Source organism: Salmo salar, chromosome 20, assembly GCF_965601325.2.
Source record: "Salmo salar chromosome 20, fSalSal1, whole genome shotgun sequence".
Classification (NCBI taxonomy): Eukaryota; Metazoa; Chordata; class Actinopteri; order Salmoniformes; family Salmonidae; genus Salmo; species Salmo salar.
The window spans coordinates 25,250,441-25,266,819 of NC_138310.1; the positions used below are offsets into that span (position 1 = coordinate 25,250,441).

Genomic DNA, 16,379 nt, shown 5'->3' on the forward strand with positions numbered 1-16,379 from the left:
AATGGATTGTAGGCACGTAGCTAGGACTACTAAGCTGTCATTTTAAAGGTCTACATTAAAGTGAAATACCTATGACATTGTCATAGATCTTGGAAGAATTGTTAGTCACATAACCATCGATATCTTACCGATGTTGAAACAACAGGATACTATTTCAATATGAATGGTAACTTTGTAATGTATAATATGGTCAAACTGTTCCTTTAAGCATACCCCGTTTACATGGTAAATGAAGTGTCGTTTTTCTCTGCTAACTCCTCCTCTGCATTCTGAACAGGCTGCGCTTTTACTTCCACTTGAACAACCAAGTAGTTTTTGAGCGCATTCCTCGTCAGCTAATGTGGAGGGAAAGACCTCGGTCGACCTACCCGAAAATATCGATTTTGCCTCGGATATAATTTCAGTTCATGTTTTGAACATACGAAGGACAGTTATAAAAAGGTAAACTTCCTCGAACTAAATATAGTTTTGGTCGAAACTATATTTACTAACGAGAGAGTGCTCTGAGAAAGAAAGCAATAGATGCGGTTCTATTTTCCATTCTTATAATAAGACATATTTGGTCTGTCGAATTGTAACTCACGTATGGATGGATTTTAGGAGGTGAAATTGGATGTCAGCCTTCAATTTCAATTGGTTCGTACCCAGTTTGTTTGCCTGTGTGCGTCTTAGGAAGAATATCGAAGTTGCATTCTTTAGCACCCATACAGAGGGAGAGCGGGCTACAGGTAACAGACTGGGAAGAGTGAAGAAGATACTTTGCGGATTTCTTTATCCGGATATTGACGCCGAAATTAAAACAGTTGTATTTGGTGGATTATTGGAGCTCATCATCATGGAAAAGTGGGAGATTCAGTATATCAAAATGGAGATGTGAAAACGTGGCATTTGTTTTGACACAGTCAGTGTTGTTTATACTACTAAGCAAACTGGACTTTTCTTCTTTGCAAATAAACTATTTATTTCGGATTGTTGGAGCGATCGCGCCTTCTTGACAACTTTATCAGGTAGAAACTTTTTTATCAACAAAATGCCACAACTTAACGGAGGCGGGGGCGATGATTTAGGGGCGAATGATGAAATGATATCATTCAAAGATGAAGGGGAGCAAGAGGAAAAAATATCCGAAAATGTATCAGCCGAGAGGGATTTGGATGATCTGAAGTCTTCTTTAGTAAACGAATCGGAAAACAACAGTAGCTCATCAGACTCCGAGGTAAGGACGTTGCACTGAAGGGTGATCTACTGAAAAGCTTGTCCTAAATAGGCCATATACATCCCATTTCAATATTTTTCTGGTATGAACCTATTGCTGAAATAGACTAGCCTACAATAACATGTTTTCCCTTCTTGTTCTGTGTGTGCCTCTGTCCTTGTCAGCAAGCAGAGAGGCGCCCTCAACCAAGACCAGTCTTGGACAGTTACGAGAAAACCAGGGATTACTTTAGTGAAGGTAAAAAGTACCTCTTGCAATGCTGTTGCTTAATATATTTTTCATGCATTTCATATTACAGTGATGTTCCATTTATTTACTGACTTCCATGCTCTGTCCCTACAGCATTCAGAAGACAGCAAGATGGTGGCTTTTTCAAGAGTCCCCATTATCCTGGGTACCCGTTTTTCATGATCCCAGATCTTACCAACCCCTACCTATCCAATGGGGCCCTGTCCCCTAGCGCAAGAACGGTGAGTGGCCATAACAAAGTTCAGCAAAAGTTACTCTTCAGTGTTGCCACTAATCTGCATCTGCTGTCCACTGAAGGCATGCGTAAAAGTTAATTCTGCATAACCAGACCGCCATATTCTCTTAGTGTGGCCTCTCAAGGAGTAACTAGTTCTTTGTTCTTTGGGGATTTTCCCCGTCAGCCTTCTGTAGGATACTAACTGCCAATTTAGACTCAATCTCCAATTCTCATCAAGTCCATGATTAATCAAGACGCTGATCTATTTATTTCGAGGCAGAAGTGTGTATATATGGTATGATAAATATGAGCAGTATCGTCATTTTGTAAATGTGATTCTTCAACTGAAGCTGTGGCACTGGCCTGGTTAGCAACAACTTGTTACATTTTAGTCATTGAGCAGACGTTCTTATCCAGAGTGACTTACAGATTGTGCGTTCATCTGAAGATAGGTGGGACAACCACATATCGCAGGCATAGTAATTACACTTTTCCTCAATAAAGTAGTTATCAGCAAAAACTCATCAGACTCCAGTACTAAGTACATACTACATTGAGATCCATAAGTTTCAAGCCCATTCAATCTTCCCTAGAGCCCAAATTCAACAATTTGCATAAAGCAAACCTTGGCAATAATTTCTGGGTGCATGATACCTGTACTCTTAGACACTTGATGCACATGGCATCAGATGTTGTAGTTTAAAGACCTGATCAAAACAAGATGCAGTAGGTTACAGTAGTGTCCCACAACCTATCTTGCTTAATGCCCTTGTTTTCTTGAATTAACTGTCATGTCAGCATTAGTTTTAGACCAGTTATTTACCCAAAGTCATATGCCCATGATTTAGAAAGTGTCATCCCCCCCCCCCCCCAAAAAGAATTAGGCCTACTGTAATGACATTATTTCCTACAAAATCTATTTTCCATATACCACAATGTATAGCAAGTTGTGTGGCATATTATGGAAAAACAGTGTGCACTAATCTAATACACTATTACGAGGCCTGCTTGTAGAGAAAAAACATGTACACACTTCAGATTTCTGTATGCATTTCATGTAGATGTTGTATATAATTAACAGTTAAAGAAAATATCCTTTCTGTGTATCAAATCAACTAAAAACAATGTGGCTAGCATAAACTTCCTTGAAAAACCACCTAATGAAATACTGTTGTTGTTAAGAACATTTCCATCCCACAATCCTTCTCTCAGCCTCAAAAGTGAGTGATTTGGATGGGACCAGTGAAGCATTTCACTGAAAAGCAATAACCCCCTTCCTTTATCTGCTTTTTTCTGTCTCCTTTTCACTGTTTCAAACCAACTCTCCCTGCCTCCCTGTACCTTCCATTCAATTAGTGAGGCGTTAGTTGACCATTGTTATTCTGAGTAGGCGCTTGATGGCTTCATTGGAGGTCTCCATTGGGGCTCATTAACTAAATGGCTTCTCTCTACACACAAGGTTCATACCACTGTGGAGATGTTTGTTCCTCAAGTCATTACATTTTTGTTGTTGTTGGAATAGTCAAAAGAAAATACTAGTTTAAGTAGAAGGCCTGTGTTTTCTGTTTATACTTTTCACTCTCATATGGCCCTTTCACATTTTTCTGGATGCATTCGGATTTTTGCCTTAATTTCGGTTCCTTCGATCTAAGATTAGAATTGTTATTATTTTTGTGGATTCATATCCAGAATTTGGCAATGAGATGAAAAGTTGTTTAAATTAAGACCATTTTGTATGATCCATCTTTTTGCAAGCAATCCATGCACCTCACATCACAATAATATTAATTGTATGGACAAATATACAATATTTCCCCTCTTGTTGCTTCCTTCTGGATATTTTTCCTTCCTTTCTCCTCCCTTTGTCTTTTGTGTGCAAGTTTACCAAAATGTTAAACATATCCAAGGCCAGTGAAATAGTTTTTTCTGGGTGTTTTTTTTGCTAATGTGCCAGACCCCATATACTAATAATGTTATTTACAATGAAAATGTACTTAGTATTTTAGCAGAAATATCCTATTTATTATGTTGAGTGAGGGAAATGATAACATTTTGGTAAACCCTGTCTTGACCTCATGTTGTTCCTCCATGACCCCTCACAAAGCATGCTGGGACCCAGAGCTCTACCTCCCACCATGGTTTTGATTTTGTTCAGAAAAAGAAAGAAAAACTCCTAAACAAAAAGTGAGTCAGGAGGGCTGTCGGTTTTCTTTCTCCATTTCAGTTGCTTTAGGGAGGGATCCACATTCCCTCTAAGTGTACCAATGCTGGAGCTACAGTGAGCTCCAAAAGGATTTGGCCAGTCACACTTGTTGTTGTTTTGGCTCTGTACACCAGCACTTTGGATTTGAAGTTATGCTATGACTATGGGGTCATGAGGTGCACTTTTTGCACATAGTCTACCCATTTTAGGGGACCAAAAGTATTGGGAAAAAATTCACTAATGTCTATTCAAGTAGTCAAAAGTTTAGTATTTGGTCCCATATTTCTAGCTTGCAATGATTACATCAAGCTTGTGACTCTACACACTTGTTGGATGCATTTGTTGCTTGTTTTGGTTGTGTTTCAGATTATTTTGTGCCCAGTAGAAATGAATGCTAAATAACGTATTGTGTCATTTTGGAGTCAATTCTATTGTAAATAAGAATAGAGAGTGTTTCTGAACACTTCTACATAAATGTGGATGCTACTATGATTATGGATAGTCCTGAATGAATCATAAATAATGATGAGTAAGAAAGATACAGACAAATATTATATGCCCAAGACATGCTAACCTCTCACCGTTACAATAACGGGTGAGGTTAGCATTTTGATATGTGTGCATCTGTAGCATCCACATGAATGTAGAAGTGTTTAAAAACATATTCAGTTCTTATTTACAATGAAAGTGACTCCAAAAAGACACAATATATTATTTGCCATTCATTTCCATTGGGCACAAAATAATCTGAAACCAAAACAAACAGCAAATGTATCCAAGAAGTTTTTTAGTCACAAGCCTGATGTAATCATTGCTTGGTAGGAGTATGGGACCACATACTAAACTTTTGAATACTTTAATACACATACTGTATAAGTAAATGAGGTCCCAATACGTTTGATCCCCTAAAATGGGGGGACTATGTACAACAAGTGGTGTAATTTCTCAACCTGATTTGGATGAAAATACCTTCAAATTAAAGCTGACAGTCTGCACTGTGTCATTTCAAAATCCAAAGTGTTGGAGTACAGGGCCAAAACAGCAACAAATGTGTCACTGTCCCAATACTTTTGGAGCTCCCCCAAACTATAGGGGGAGGAAAGAATCAGGTTAATGGGCCATGTTGAGCCCGCTCTGTCAAAGAGCACCACCATGGTAGAGAAGCCACAGTGAGACAATGGCTGGCTGGAATACTCTGGATATTTACTGAACAAGTAGTCCTAAACTGTGACTGCACATTTACTGGTATTGCCATATGGAGCTGAATAAAACTCACTGCCTGGGACTTAGTAGAAAATGCTCTGACTTTGAATAATCTGATGTTGAATTTCTAATCTTTTTAGCCTACAATGATAGTTTTTAAAATTGGTATCGCCGAGTTGGATACAGCTGCATTTAATGGAGAATACTTAGTTATTGGTCTCTGCTCAAACGTTGGGTACACAAGTTTGTTAAACTAATGAGTTCCACAGTAACATTTGCTCTGTGTACATACCTGCAAGGTCTCCTAATTGGTTGAAAATATGTTGTTCTCCAGCTGTGAACAGTTACTACATAAAACATAAACAACAACAACAATGGATTTGGCCTGCAGTGTCTGTTTTTAAAGATGTACATATCAGGAATAAGAATAAAACAGAGTTCAGAATACCTGTGGATCAGAAAAAGGAACGTAAACACAGACATAGGAGCAGTAGAGGTGCTTCAACAACTCTGCCTTGCCAATTTTTCATACCTCTCACTTTTAGGTGAGACTGTTAGGGAAGTCTTACTTTTTCTCCCCCAAGGTACATTCTCTCTCTCGAACAATACAACTCCCCCTTCTGGCCTCCCAGTAACTGGATTAAATAATTGCAAGCTATGTGATAGAATTAATTTAGAAATAAATATTTGAGTAATTTAAAGACTATAACAATAGATGGGTATTTTCAATCAATTGATATTCCATGTTTTTAGAAGTAATGTAATATCCAGACGAAGAGAACAGTAACAGCTGAATAAGCATTATTCTTAGGCTTTTCTCAAGAGACCAGCATGCTTTTTGTAGAATACGCCTAGTTTTTACACCCGAGTCCAGTGTTTCTGGTTTAATCTAGTATGGTATGTCTATTGTTTTGAGGCACAATTTGAGAATGTGCATATGACAACCCTATCATGAGCAATGTAAGACACTTTGGCTCAGCATAACACAAATCTCTAGAGGGTGAAGCGTAACTGATTTAGTGGCTGTTCTGAGCTGAAATTCCGCTGTAATCCGCTGAGAGTTCAGGAGGAACTTTGCTTTTGGAAAGATGTTTCACCAGACTTTTGTCATGGGTAAGGGCCAAGGAGGCTTTCCCCTGTGAGGTAGACTGTCAGATAGTGTTGTTTTTTAGGCCTATTGTAGATGGATGTGATTAGGAACTCTCAGTGAAGAGTGCTGGAGGAATTGTTCAAAACGCTAATGTTTATTGGCCCTATTATATTTCAGTCAAGATTTCTTTCTTTTTTTAAAGGGACTCCCTTTTTACAATGTTGTATCAGTAAACAGTGAATTATCTCTTGTGTGTGTCAGGTAGGCTAAAGTCACCTCGATACAACTGAATCAAATGCATGTGTGCTAGTCAATCAGGGCGTGAATGTGCTGCTACATTGTCTGAACATGTCAGTACTACAATTGCATGCCTCTCTGACGTCTTCCTTTTTCCAGTCTTTTTGGTGCTTAAAAATATGTAGACAAAGAAAAGTAAACAGTGACATTGTCTTGTTGAATAAAAGGGCCTCACCTTGTATAAGCAAACAGTGTTCTGGCGCATTTCCACTGAAGATTTACGTCAGTGTTTTACCCAAAAGGCTCAGACTTTTCTGTTTCCATCTACGGGGGCTGGCACCCATGTTTCACTGGGCCATGGTCCGGCGGACCAGTTTTTCACCTGGGGCCAAAGCCAGACAGGCCACTGGTACTTTTCAGCCACCATTTACATAACAATGTCGAACTATGAACTTTAACACCTTCTCACAAAGCAACTGATTTGATTATGCAGAGGATGTTGATTCTGCTCTTCACAAGTTTCACTGTCAGGCCTAGCTATGGAAACACAATTACACTAGAGTCAACATAAACATAAAACACTGGCAACAAACTGGTGTGGGGATAAGTCGGAAGTGAGTTATTTGTGTGGAGCTATCTTTTAATCAGGTAGAACACTGCCTTTTCCACTCACCTTGCAGTCCCAATGGTGGAGGTGGAGGGGTGTGGTGAGGAGATCAGCAGGGTAGGTTCTGTCTGTGCTCTGCTACAGAGGGAACAGTGTCCAGAGCTCTCATTCTGACAAGCCTCGATGCTGTGTGCGACTGCTGAAAGTAATCTCGATGTAAGCTTGCAAATATTTTTTTAACCAAGGACTGTGTAAACAGAGCAACATTTTGGACTAGGTTTATGTTTTGGAAAGGATTTTTTTCTTCAAAGGCAAACAAATCTACATCAATTTAGTGGCAGCATTTCGATTTAAAAAAGATTGCATGCGCCCTCAGGAACGTCAAGGCCTGCAAACATCTCACCTCTAAAATGGTTTACAGTATTTGTCATAAGTGGGCTTATTGTTTGCAATTGGCTAAACTAAAGAAAAATAAGGTTCTGTTTAACCGTGTTCTACTAACACTTTTTAATATCCAGCTGTAACCCAGATTAAAGTTCTGATACAGGTCCTTCAGAAAGTATTCATACCCCTTGACTTATTCCACATTTACAGTCTGAATTCAAAATGGATGAAATATATTTATTTTTCACCCATCTACCCCATAATGACGAAGTCAACAAGTTTTAGACATTTTTTTTCAAATGTATTGAAAATGAAATACAGAAATATCAAATTTACATAAGTATTCACACCCCTGAGTCAATACTTTGTTGAAACACCTTTGGCAGCGATTACAGCTGTGAGTCTTTCTGGGTAAGACTCTAAGGGCTTTTCACACCTGGATTGTGTGGAAAGCTCAATTAGGTTAGTGTTGTGGAGTAACTTCACAGCCATTCAACTCTATCTGTTTTAAAGTCACCGTCACCATTGGCCTCGTGGTGAAATCCCTGAGCAGTTTCCTATTTTTTTCTATATATTTTTTTTTAAATATAATCAGTTAAGAACACATTCTTATTTACAATGACAGCCTACCGGGGAACAGTGGATTAACCGCCTTGTTCAGAGACGGAACAACATATTTTTATCTTGTCAGCTCGGGGATTCGATCCAGCAACCTTTCGGTTACTGGCCCAACACTAACCACTAGGCTACCTGCAGCCCTCTCCTTCCTCTCCGGCAACAGAGTAAGGAAGGACACCTGTATCTTTGTAGTGACTGGGTGTATTGAAACACCATCCAAAGTGTTATTAATAACTTCATCATGCTCAAAGGGATATTGAATGTCTGTGCTTTTATTTGTACCTATATACCAATATGTGCCCTTGGCGAGATGTTGGATAGCCTCTCTTGTCTTTGGTTGAATCTGTGCTTGAATTTCACTTACAGATAATTGTATGTGTGGGGTACAGAGATGAGGTAGTCATTAAAAAATCATGTTAAACACTATTGCACACAGTGAGTCCATGCAACTTATTATGTGACTTGTTAAGCAAAGTTTTACTCCTGAACTTACTTAGGCTTGCCATAACGAAAGAGTTGAGTACTTATTGACTCAAGACATTTCAGCCTTTCATTTGTAATTAATTTGTAAAAATGTCTAAAAACATAATTCCACTTTGACATGTAGGCCAGTGACACCAAATCTCAATGTAATCCATTTTCAAATCAGGCTGAAACACAACAAAATGTAAAAAGTCAAGGGATGCGAATACTTTCTGAAGTCACTGCATGTCCTAAAGTCTGTATGAAAACCCTTCTCTGGTAGACGTACCCACCCCTTCTATAGTAATTGAATGAAAAGAGTACAAACCACTTAACACTATAGGAACTTGGTTTTACACTTATAGAGATGAGGCATTTGTTTTGGCATTAACATTTCTACTGATTACTTCATGAAGTGGTGAAGATGCTACTTAGGTCATTGCTCTAGAATCTCAGCCTACCTCTTTTCCGGTGTCTCTGGGAGGAGGGATATTTCTCTGTATTTCATCTTTCAGACTCAGGGTTGTTCATGTACAGTTCATAACAGCACTTGTATTGAAGTGTGTGTGAAATGGTGCCAGTCCTGGTTTCTATTCCTCCCTCTTTGGTCTCTGTGGAAAAGCATGAGCTGGCGTCAATTCCACCCGCCACCCCTCTCCTGCTAGCTCACCACCTACCCACCAACCCTCCCGCCTGCCATTAGAAATTCTGTTTATAGCACTCGCTGGCTTCTCAAGAGCAGGGCCCATCAGGAGCATCTCGGCACCCTTTGAGGAAAGGATAACCACCCCCTCCCCCCTCAGCCACAGACTCCCTACGTTCTGTGACATCAATGAATCCCTTTGAAGTGCCAAGATGAATATGTGTGCAAATGTGTTTTTATCAATTTATTTATCCCAGATATGTGTTTTTCACATCCATTAGGTCTGGCCAGAACTACTTCAGAGTTTCAGATGTGGTACAGTACTTTTCTTCATGAAAAAAATCGGCATTACTTTTTGTTGAACTTGATAGATCATCTGCCAGCCAAAGCATGAATACCTTTCAAATCCACATTGATAGCGTCTGTTTTACTTGATACAGTATGTAGAAATAACACGTTTGTAAAAATAAATAAAAATAATTATATATATATATAACAACAAAAATCACTGTGCCTACTTTTACAGGTGTAAGTAAGGAGCTGGTTCACAGGCACCTTAGATCATAGCACATTACGTGCATGTCGTTTTTCATCACAAAATGGGCGGCCTCTTGTAGTACGTACACCTGCATACGGCGCTTGTTACGCAGATTTTCTCCACTCAAATTTGGAAAAGCATTGCATTATTCCTTCCTTCGGGTAGGGGCAGTGTTGTGTAGATAATGAGGCTGAACCAACTTGCTTGGTTCATTGATCTGATCTATATACATCAAATTGGCAGTCTATTTTGCATTGATAACCAAATTATAATCTCAGCGACTGTTTTAAACAATAAACCAAGCAACATTATAGCCTTAATAGAATCCCCCCCAAATGCATTTTGTTTACAAGTAATAACTACATGATTGTAGGCTATTTTGAAAGGGTAACAGCTGTAACCATGTGCTGTATTTTTATCTGATGCATTCAAGCAGCATATCAGGGCCGGCAGGTAGCCTAGTGGTTAGAGCGTTGGGCCAGTAATCGAAGGTTGCTAGATTGAATCCCTGAGCTGACAAGGTAAAAATCGGTCATTATTCTACTGAACAAGGCAGTTAACCCACTGTTCCCAGGTAGGCCGTCATTGTAAATAAGAATTTGTTCTTAACTGACATGCCTAGTTAAATAAAAAAATATCAAACTGGGATAATGTAGGTTATTGTCGTAGGTTACACTGGCAAGTATAATAATATTTTCCAGGGCATATTATTTATAAATCTGATTATTTCACATGGGGGAGATGTGCTAAGATAAAAGGCTAGCTTGCTTGCTGTTTTTAGCCAGCTAGCTAGCAAGCTGCTAGCAGAGTAGCAAGGTAATGTTAAAAAAAGCTACACTTTCATTACATGTAGCTATTATTTAAATATGCAGTAGGTTTTCTTTCAAATAAGCGTACAGTGCTGGTAATCTTTCCAACGTGAGAAGACAACAACAAGAATCTCTGCTATCGCCCCTTTTGTGAATTTTGCTATTTGGGAGTCTAGAAATGCATGGACCGTTGAAGTAACGTGTTAACCAAAAGATGTGCATTGCTCCAAACAGACCACCCAAGCGCACACATGGTAAATGACGGTGTGGTCTGTGGATCGACTGAATAAGTGTAGCGAGTAAGTGTTTATCACATTTAAAAAGTGAGATGAGTCAATGGCTTGAGTCAATGTAATGTTGCGAAACATTAAAGGGATAGTTTGGGATTTTGACTCTGAAGCCCTTTATCTACTGCCCCAGAGTCAGCTGAACTCCTCTGTCCAGTATGAACCAAGTTTGAGGTAGTTTTGCGAGCAAATGTTAACTAGCGTTAGTGCAATGACTGGAAGTCTACAGGAACAGCTTCCCATAAACTTCCATTTTATTGCGCTAACGCAAGTTGGGAACTTTCTTCACACTGAATGCAGAGACAAATGGTATCCACAAGTTTATCTAAGTTTGGGGAAGTAGATAAAGTAGATACAAATCCCGAACTATCAATTTAAACCCCAGCAGCAGGTTTCAGGACACCAGAGTGTGGATCATGTATACCTGTTTGCCACTCATTCCACATAATATAACTTCAACACTGTCACTGTGAAGGCAGTTTCCTGACCTCCCCCATGCCTAAAGGGAAAAGAGCTCTCAGCGTACTGTGTGGTGTACATGGACAGCCCTCTGTTAGCAGATGCTCTTATTTTTCTAGCGTATTCGGGATGGGCCGTCATGGGGCTCAGAGAGCCAGATGAGCTAAGGTAGAAGCAATGCAATTTGAGTCTCAGAGACAAACTCGTCAACTTCGGCATGGAGGTAAGGGCTAAGCCATGACACCACCATCGTGATATGTGGAATCCTCCCCTAAACAATGGAGCTCCTAGCAAGGCCATACAGCTGTTAATTGTATTGAAAATAAAACGGTTGTCATGACATGAGCAGGAGGTTGTGGAGGCTGGATAATATATCATGTTAATGCCAGCATGTCTCATGCTCACTAATGTCTATGTTCTACGGTATTAGGAGTAAGCCTCCGTTTAGGAGGGAGTTTGGCTCCCTGGTTTTATCAAGGGGTCTGGGTAATCAATCTGCTTCCCAGGTGATTGGGCCCTGGCTGATGGATGGGACACAGTGACGGCACCACTACTCAGGGCTTTGGGATTCCTTCTGTATGTGGTCCTCATGTCGTGGAGCCCCGTTTTATAGCACATTAAGTAACGTTAGCTCTCTTAAAGTGTACACTAAAGTCCTCACTCCACGCTATAAAACCTGATTGTACAGCAGGAAGAAAAAAATCTAAATAGGTTTTCATCAGTCTGGTATTCCAAACAGCTGGTTTTAATTTAAGCTCTGCAGGCAGCAGGAGACAGAGGGAGCTGAGAAGGGAAGAAGAGAGATTGTTGATGAGATGTGGTGGGAGCATAAACTGGGGTAGATATGGGCCTTGCTATTCTTTTGGTTGTTATCCTGAGGTCGGCCAGCTTCCAGACCTTGAGGCTCTCTTATCTGAGGGATTCTCTCCTCCACAGAGCGATACTCTGCTGTGGACCAGAATGCATTGCCCTTCCCTTGCAGGCCAATCAGACAGCTGCATGATACTATCAGATCATACAGTTCTAGATTCCTTGGTACTTAGATATTAATCTGGTTTCACCTAAGTTCATATGAAGGCCATGGAAATGCTTTCTCTAGGTCTACTCTGCAATCTTTACTTCCAAGAACGCAGGATACAGTAAGTATAGTAACTACAGGTAGGTTACCGTAGGTAAAAAATAATAATTCTTAAGTATATACTAGTATGGCCAGAGTAGACTCTCCAACCTGTACTATACTAAAGATATAATGCCCAAAGGGGAGTGGTATATGGCCAATATACCACAGCTATTGGCTGCTCTTAGGCACAACCCAACGCGTGCCTTATTGCTATTATAAACTGATTACCAATGTAATGAGAGCAGTAAAAATATATATTTTATCATACCTGTGGCATATGATCTGATATCCCACGACTTTCAGCCAATCAGCATCCAGGACTTGAACCACCCAGTTTATAAAAAGACATGAATGGGTATCTTTCCATGATGAGTTTAGTGAGCGGAGCAGCTGCTCTTCTTGTTGAAGTTGTAAATCAGTTTGTCTCCTTCCAGAAAAGCAAATCCCCATAACGGTGCTGTGGCTTTGCACTGCTCGTCCCGGCTCAAGTCTCCTGGTAAGGGATGTCGAGACCGCACATAGCACCTGCATTCATTCTACAGAAAGGTCCTAGATGCCACATTAACACAGGTGGATGAAAATGTGTTTTCTTGGACATACATAAGTGTTCCTCGGTTATAAGTCGTACATACCTTGGTGATTACATGACACTTCAAAACATTTGTCAGAAATATGAGTGTTCATGAGTCAATACAATGTGTAACAAGTTCACTGAAGTGTGAACTGGCGTGCTACTTCCATTTCAACTCCTATTACAATTTCATACATATTTACAGTGTAATAACGCTTGTGTTTATAGTATATGCACTGTAAGCTTGAATACATTTAAAAGCAGCAGATGAATGTATCTTGGAAGAGTGTATCTGCTTTATTTACCCAATTTACAAACTTTCACTCAAATTATACATTTTTTGAGGAAGATGTCTGGGGAAGATGCAACACTTTCAAACAAGGGTCTTAGGATAAGGCAGGGGTAGGTAACCCTGTTCCTGGAGTGTCGCAGGTACTGCAGGATTTTGGTCCAACTAGGCACCACACCTGACCAGCTGCGCTAATTGATCAGTTCAGTGATTGCCTGAATTCAACACACCTGGTCTTCCAGGTGGGTCAAATCAAAAACCAAGGTTGCTCTGGGATAAGGCATATAGGTGGAACAGCAGTTTTGGACCGCCAGCTCTGCATATTGTGACAGTCAGTCCTAGGAGCACAGCTGATGGACGCTGACAGAGCTTTCAGTGTAATGCCATAACGGAAATGGTTATTTAGTTATCATTCAGCTTGTTGATGTGGATGATGTCCTAACATATACAATTCTATATTGCCCCTGGGTGCCCTTAGCTACCTCCACATAACCCCTGTAAACCAATTGTACTTGTTAAGGAGTCACAATGTTCTACAGAGCGTCAAATTTGATTAAAGCCAAAGCGAAGACTCGAGTAATCTGAAATGTGTAGCTTCGTTGTCTCCACCTAGACTTGTGGATCCAGTTAGACAGATGAGATGTGTGTGTATATTGTATGTATGTATATATTCTTTTAATTTATAATTATTATTTTTTTTACAGCTTTTCATAGTTTGATTTGTAGTTTTATGGCCTTTCATGGCATATTTAAAACCATGATGCAATGTTCTACACACTGATGAATTCCAGCTGAGATCATAAAACATCGGTTTCAAGTGATATTGGGATTCTTCCTTCTGCCTTGGATTGTCCTTGTGATTCCTTCATTTGGCACTTCCACATTTGTCTTCAAATATGTTTTCAGAATTTTGAAATGGTTGTCCACTAGCATGATTGATCAATGGTATACTAAAGAATAAGACTTGAAATTTATTCTGAAAAAATGTCCACACAAAAAATAGTGTGGGGTCTCTATGTGCAGTTGCAATATGGCGACTCTTTGGGATGCACACTCCTCTACACCTTCCACTGGCATAATCCCTCATCCATTTACATGGTTTGATACAAAATCCTTACAAATGTGAATGATTTATTTGCTGCATAGTCAGACCAGCTAGCTACATTAAAAACAGCTCTAATCAAGCCTATATGACATGGAATAGTCCAAGGAGTCCTTTTGTTTGATTTGTACATGGGCTGGAAAGGCCTGCTATTGGAAATCCCTGAAGCAGGCTTTGGGGGCAAGTCTGATTCTCGTGTGAAATGGAAAGGCTCTATAGCTGTGGGCTGAGTTGACTGGGGCTGTATGGGTGTTGGCAGGGGGAGCGCTGTTCATGAATAGGGTCTTTGACTACCTCAGACCTGCCCTGAAAGGCAGGACAAAGACCCTAGGGCAACGGCTTAGAGCCTCACAGCTGAGCTACAGAATGCTGCCTTCACCCAGTCTTCCTCCCTCCTTGCCTGATTTAAATACTACAGTGGCTTTAAGCATTCTGGAGACCAAGGCTCACATCACTTCTATATGCCACATTTTCCATCAACTTTCTCCAGTGTTTTTGTTTACAACATGCTAATGCTAGAAGGCTATTTACATGAGCTATTGTGTTGAAACGTTTTGGAAGAGTGGTGAATCATTTTCAGTGAGCTCCTAATAAACAGACTGGGAATTGTTTGTTTCATCTTTATTGTATTTTTCAGTAATGTGTTTTGCCATGTTATTCTGTTCTCCCTCCTCCTTTGCTATAATTCATATTAGTCTGGGCTTAGCAAAGCCCCTCGTTAAACATGTATTAACACTAGCTCCATGGAACCCCCCTCCTGCTTGTTGTTGGTAATCACAGCTAAGCTTGGCGTCAGGCGGGTGAAGTCGTTCATTAGGGAACAGTTTTTGTTTGTTTTCGTATAATATGGAGGCGTTGGCAAATAAATGAGATGAAGACTTTAACCTCAAATGAGTTGCTTGCTTCGTTATTTTGATTGAGCTGTGTGCTACCCCATGGTTTAAGACACGAAACAACAAAAAAAGGCACTAAATCTTATCAGCAGAGTTAATGGGTCAGTTCAGCCCTGTTCCAGACACTCTCTCCCCATAGGGTCTCCTGTTTCAGATGTCACTCAGAGCTTTGTTTGCCCCCCAGGGTGAAGGGTGAGAGGTCAAGGTTCAGGGCCAGTTGGCTGAGTGGTCACCAAAGCCCCGGGTTCACTGAGCACATCCGTTCCCTTTTTCACACCAGCCCTAAGATACGAAAAGAGAGGGAAAAAGCCACACTATTCTTGTTTTTCCCCCCCATCACAATCTAAAATTCATTTTCGGTCTAATTCATTGATTTGATTATGGTGGCTAAATACTTTCACATGGGTGTAATGACATTGGCTTAGAACTTGTGCCTGAGACATGGATATAGCGTCTTATTGCAAGCTAGGCTAGTGCCATTGTATAAATATGATTTGTTCAAAGACAAGATTAGTATTTTTACTAGAGGCCTGCTTTGCTGCTCTCCTTCAATTACCTTTCACCGCAATACAAAATGGCATTTTGATTTACTGAGCTTTTTATAAACGTCTGACTTATTATTTGCATGTGAAAAGTCATATTGTGAGGTTTACGCAAGAACACTTCGTCTCGAGCATCTGTCAAGATCAACAATCCTGTTTTGCACCTCAGCAAAACTTCCCACCCAACATATAAGACTCCCAGCATTTTTGTCCAAAACACCTCCAGAGTTTGCGAGCCAAAGACCTCACCCTCGTTAGCCCCCACCCACAACTCCAGTCTCTCTCCGCCCCACCACCACCCAACAAATGACCTCCAGTCAGGTTTATTATGCAGTTTCACACAGACCAAAATTGCAGCTGCATGGCGAGCAATCTGGATCACATTAGCTCAGGCGCTGTGATTTATAAATTGTTTCTCAGGCCATAAATCCCTGCTGTAATTGTGCACAAGCTCCCCTCTCCCTTCTCTCCCCCTTCGTTCCTCCATCAGCTCCTTCTCCCCCTCTCTATCTGACACACAGCTTACAGTGCTCAGGTCATCTCTAATTGTTTGCAGGAGTGAGCACTTTGGATTTGGAAGAAGTTTGTTGCATTGTGAAGTGGGAGAGAATAGTTTTTTTTTAGGAAAGAATATATCAAG

General features: G+C 40.3%; 1 protein-coding gene across 3 annotated transcripts in view; it reads left to right on the forward strand.

Moving 5' to 3' along the window:
• The first annotated feature begins 293 nt into the window (after nucleotides 1-293).
• The window catches only part of LOC106580381 (transcription factor 7-like 1-A), a 46,188-nt gene continuing 30,102 nt past the window's right edge, over nucleotides 294-16,379 (forward strand). For 2 of the 3 annotated variants that reach the window (XM_014161386.3, XM_014161387.3), the window contains exons 1-3: nucleotides 298-1,216; nucleotides 1,381-1,453; nucleotides 1,559-1,686. In XM_014161386.3, the coding sequence (XP_014016861.1) occupies nucleotides 1,031-1,216; nucleotides 1,381-1,453; nucleotides 1,559-1,686 (387 nt within the window). In that variant the 5' untranslated portion in view covers nucleotides 298-1,030. Of the gene's footprint in view, nucleotides 1,217-1,380; nucleotides 1,454-1,558; nucleotides 1,687-16,379 lie in introns of all 3 variants that reach the window. The other variant, XM_045703116.2, reaches the window with a different exon arrangement.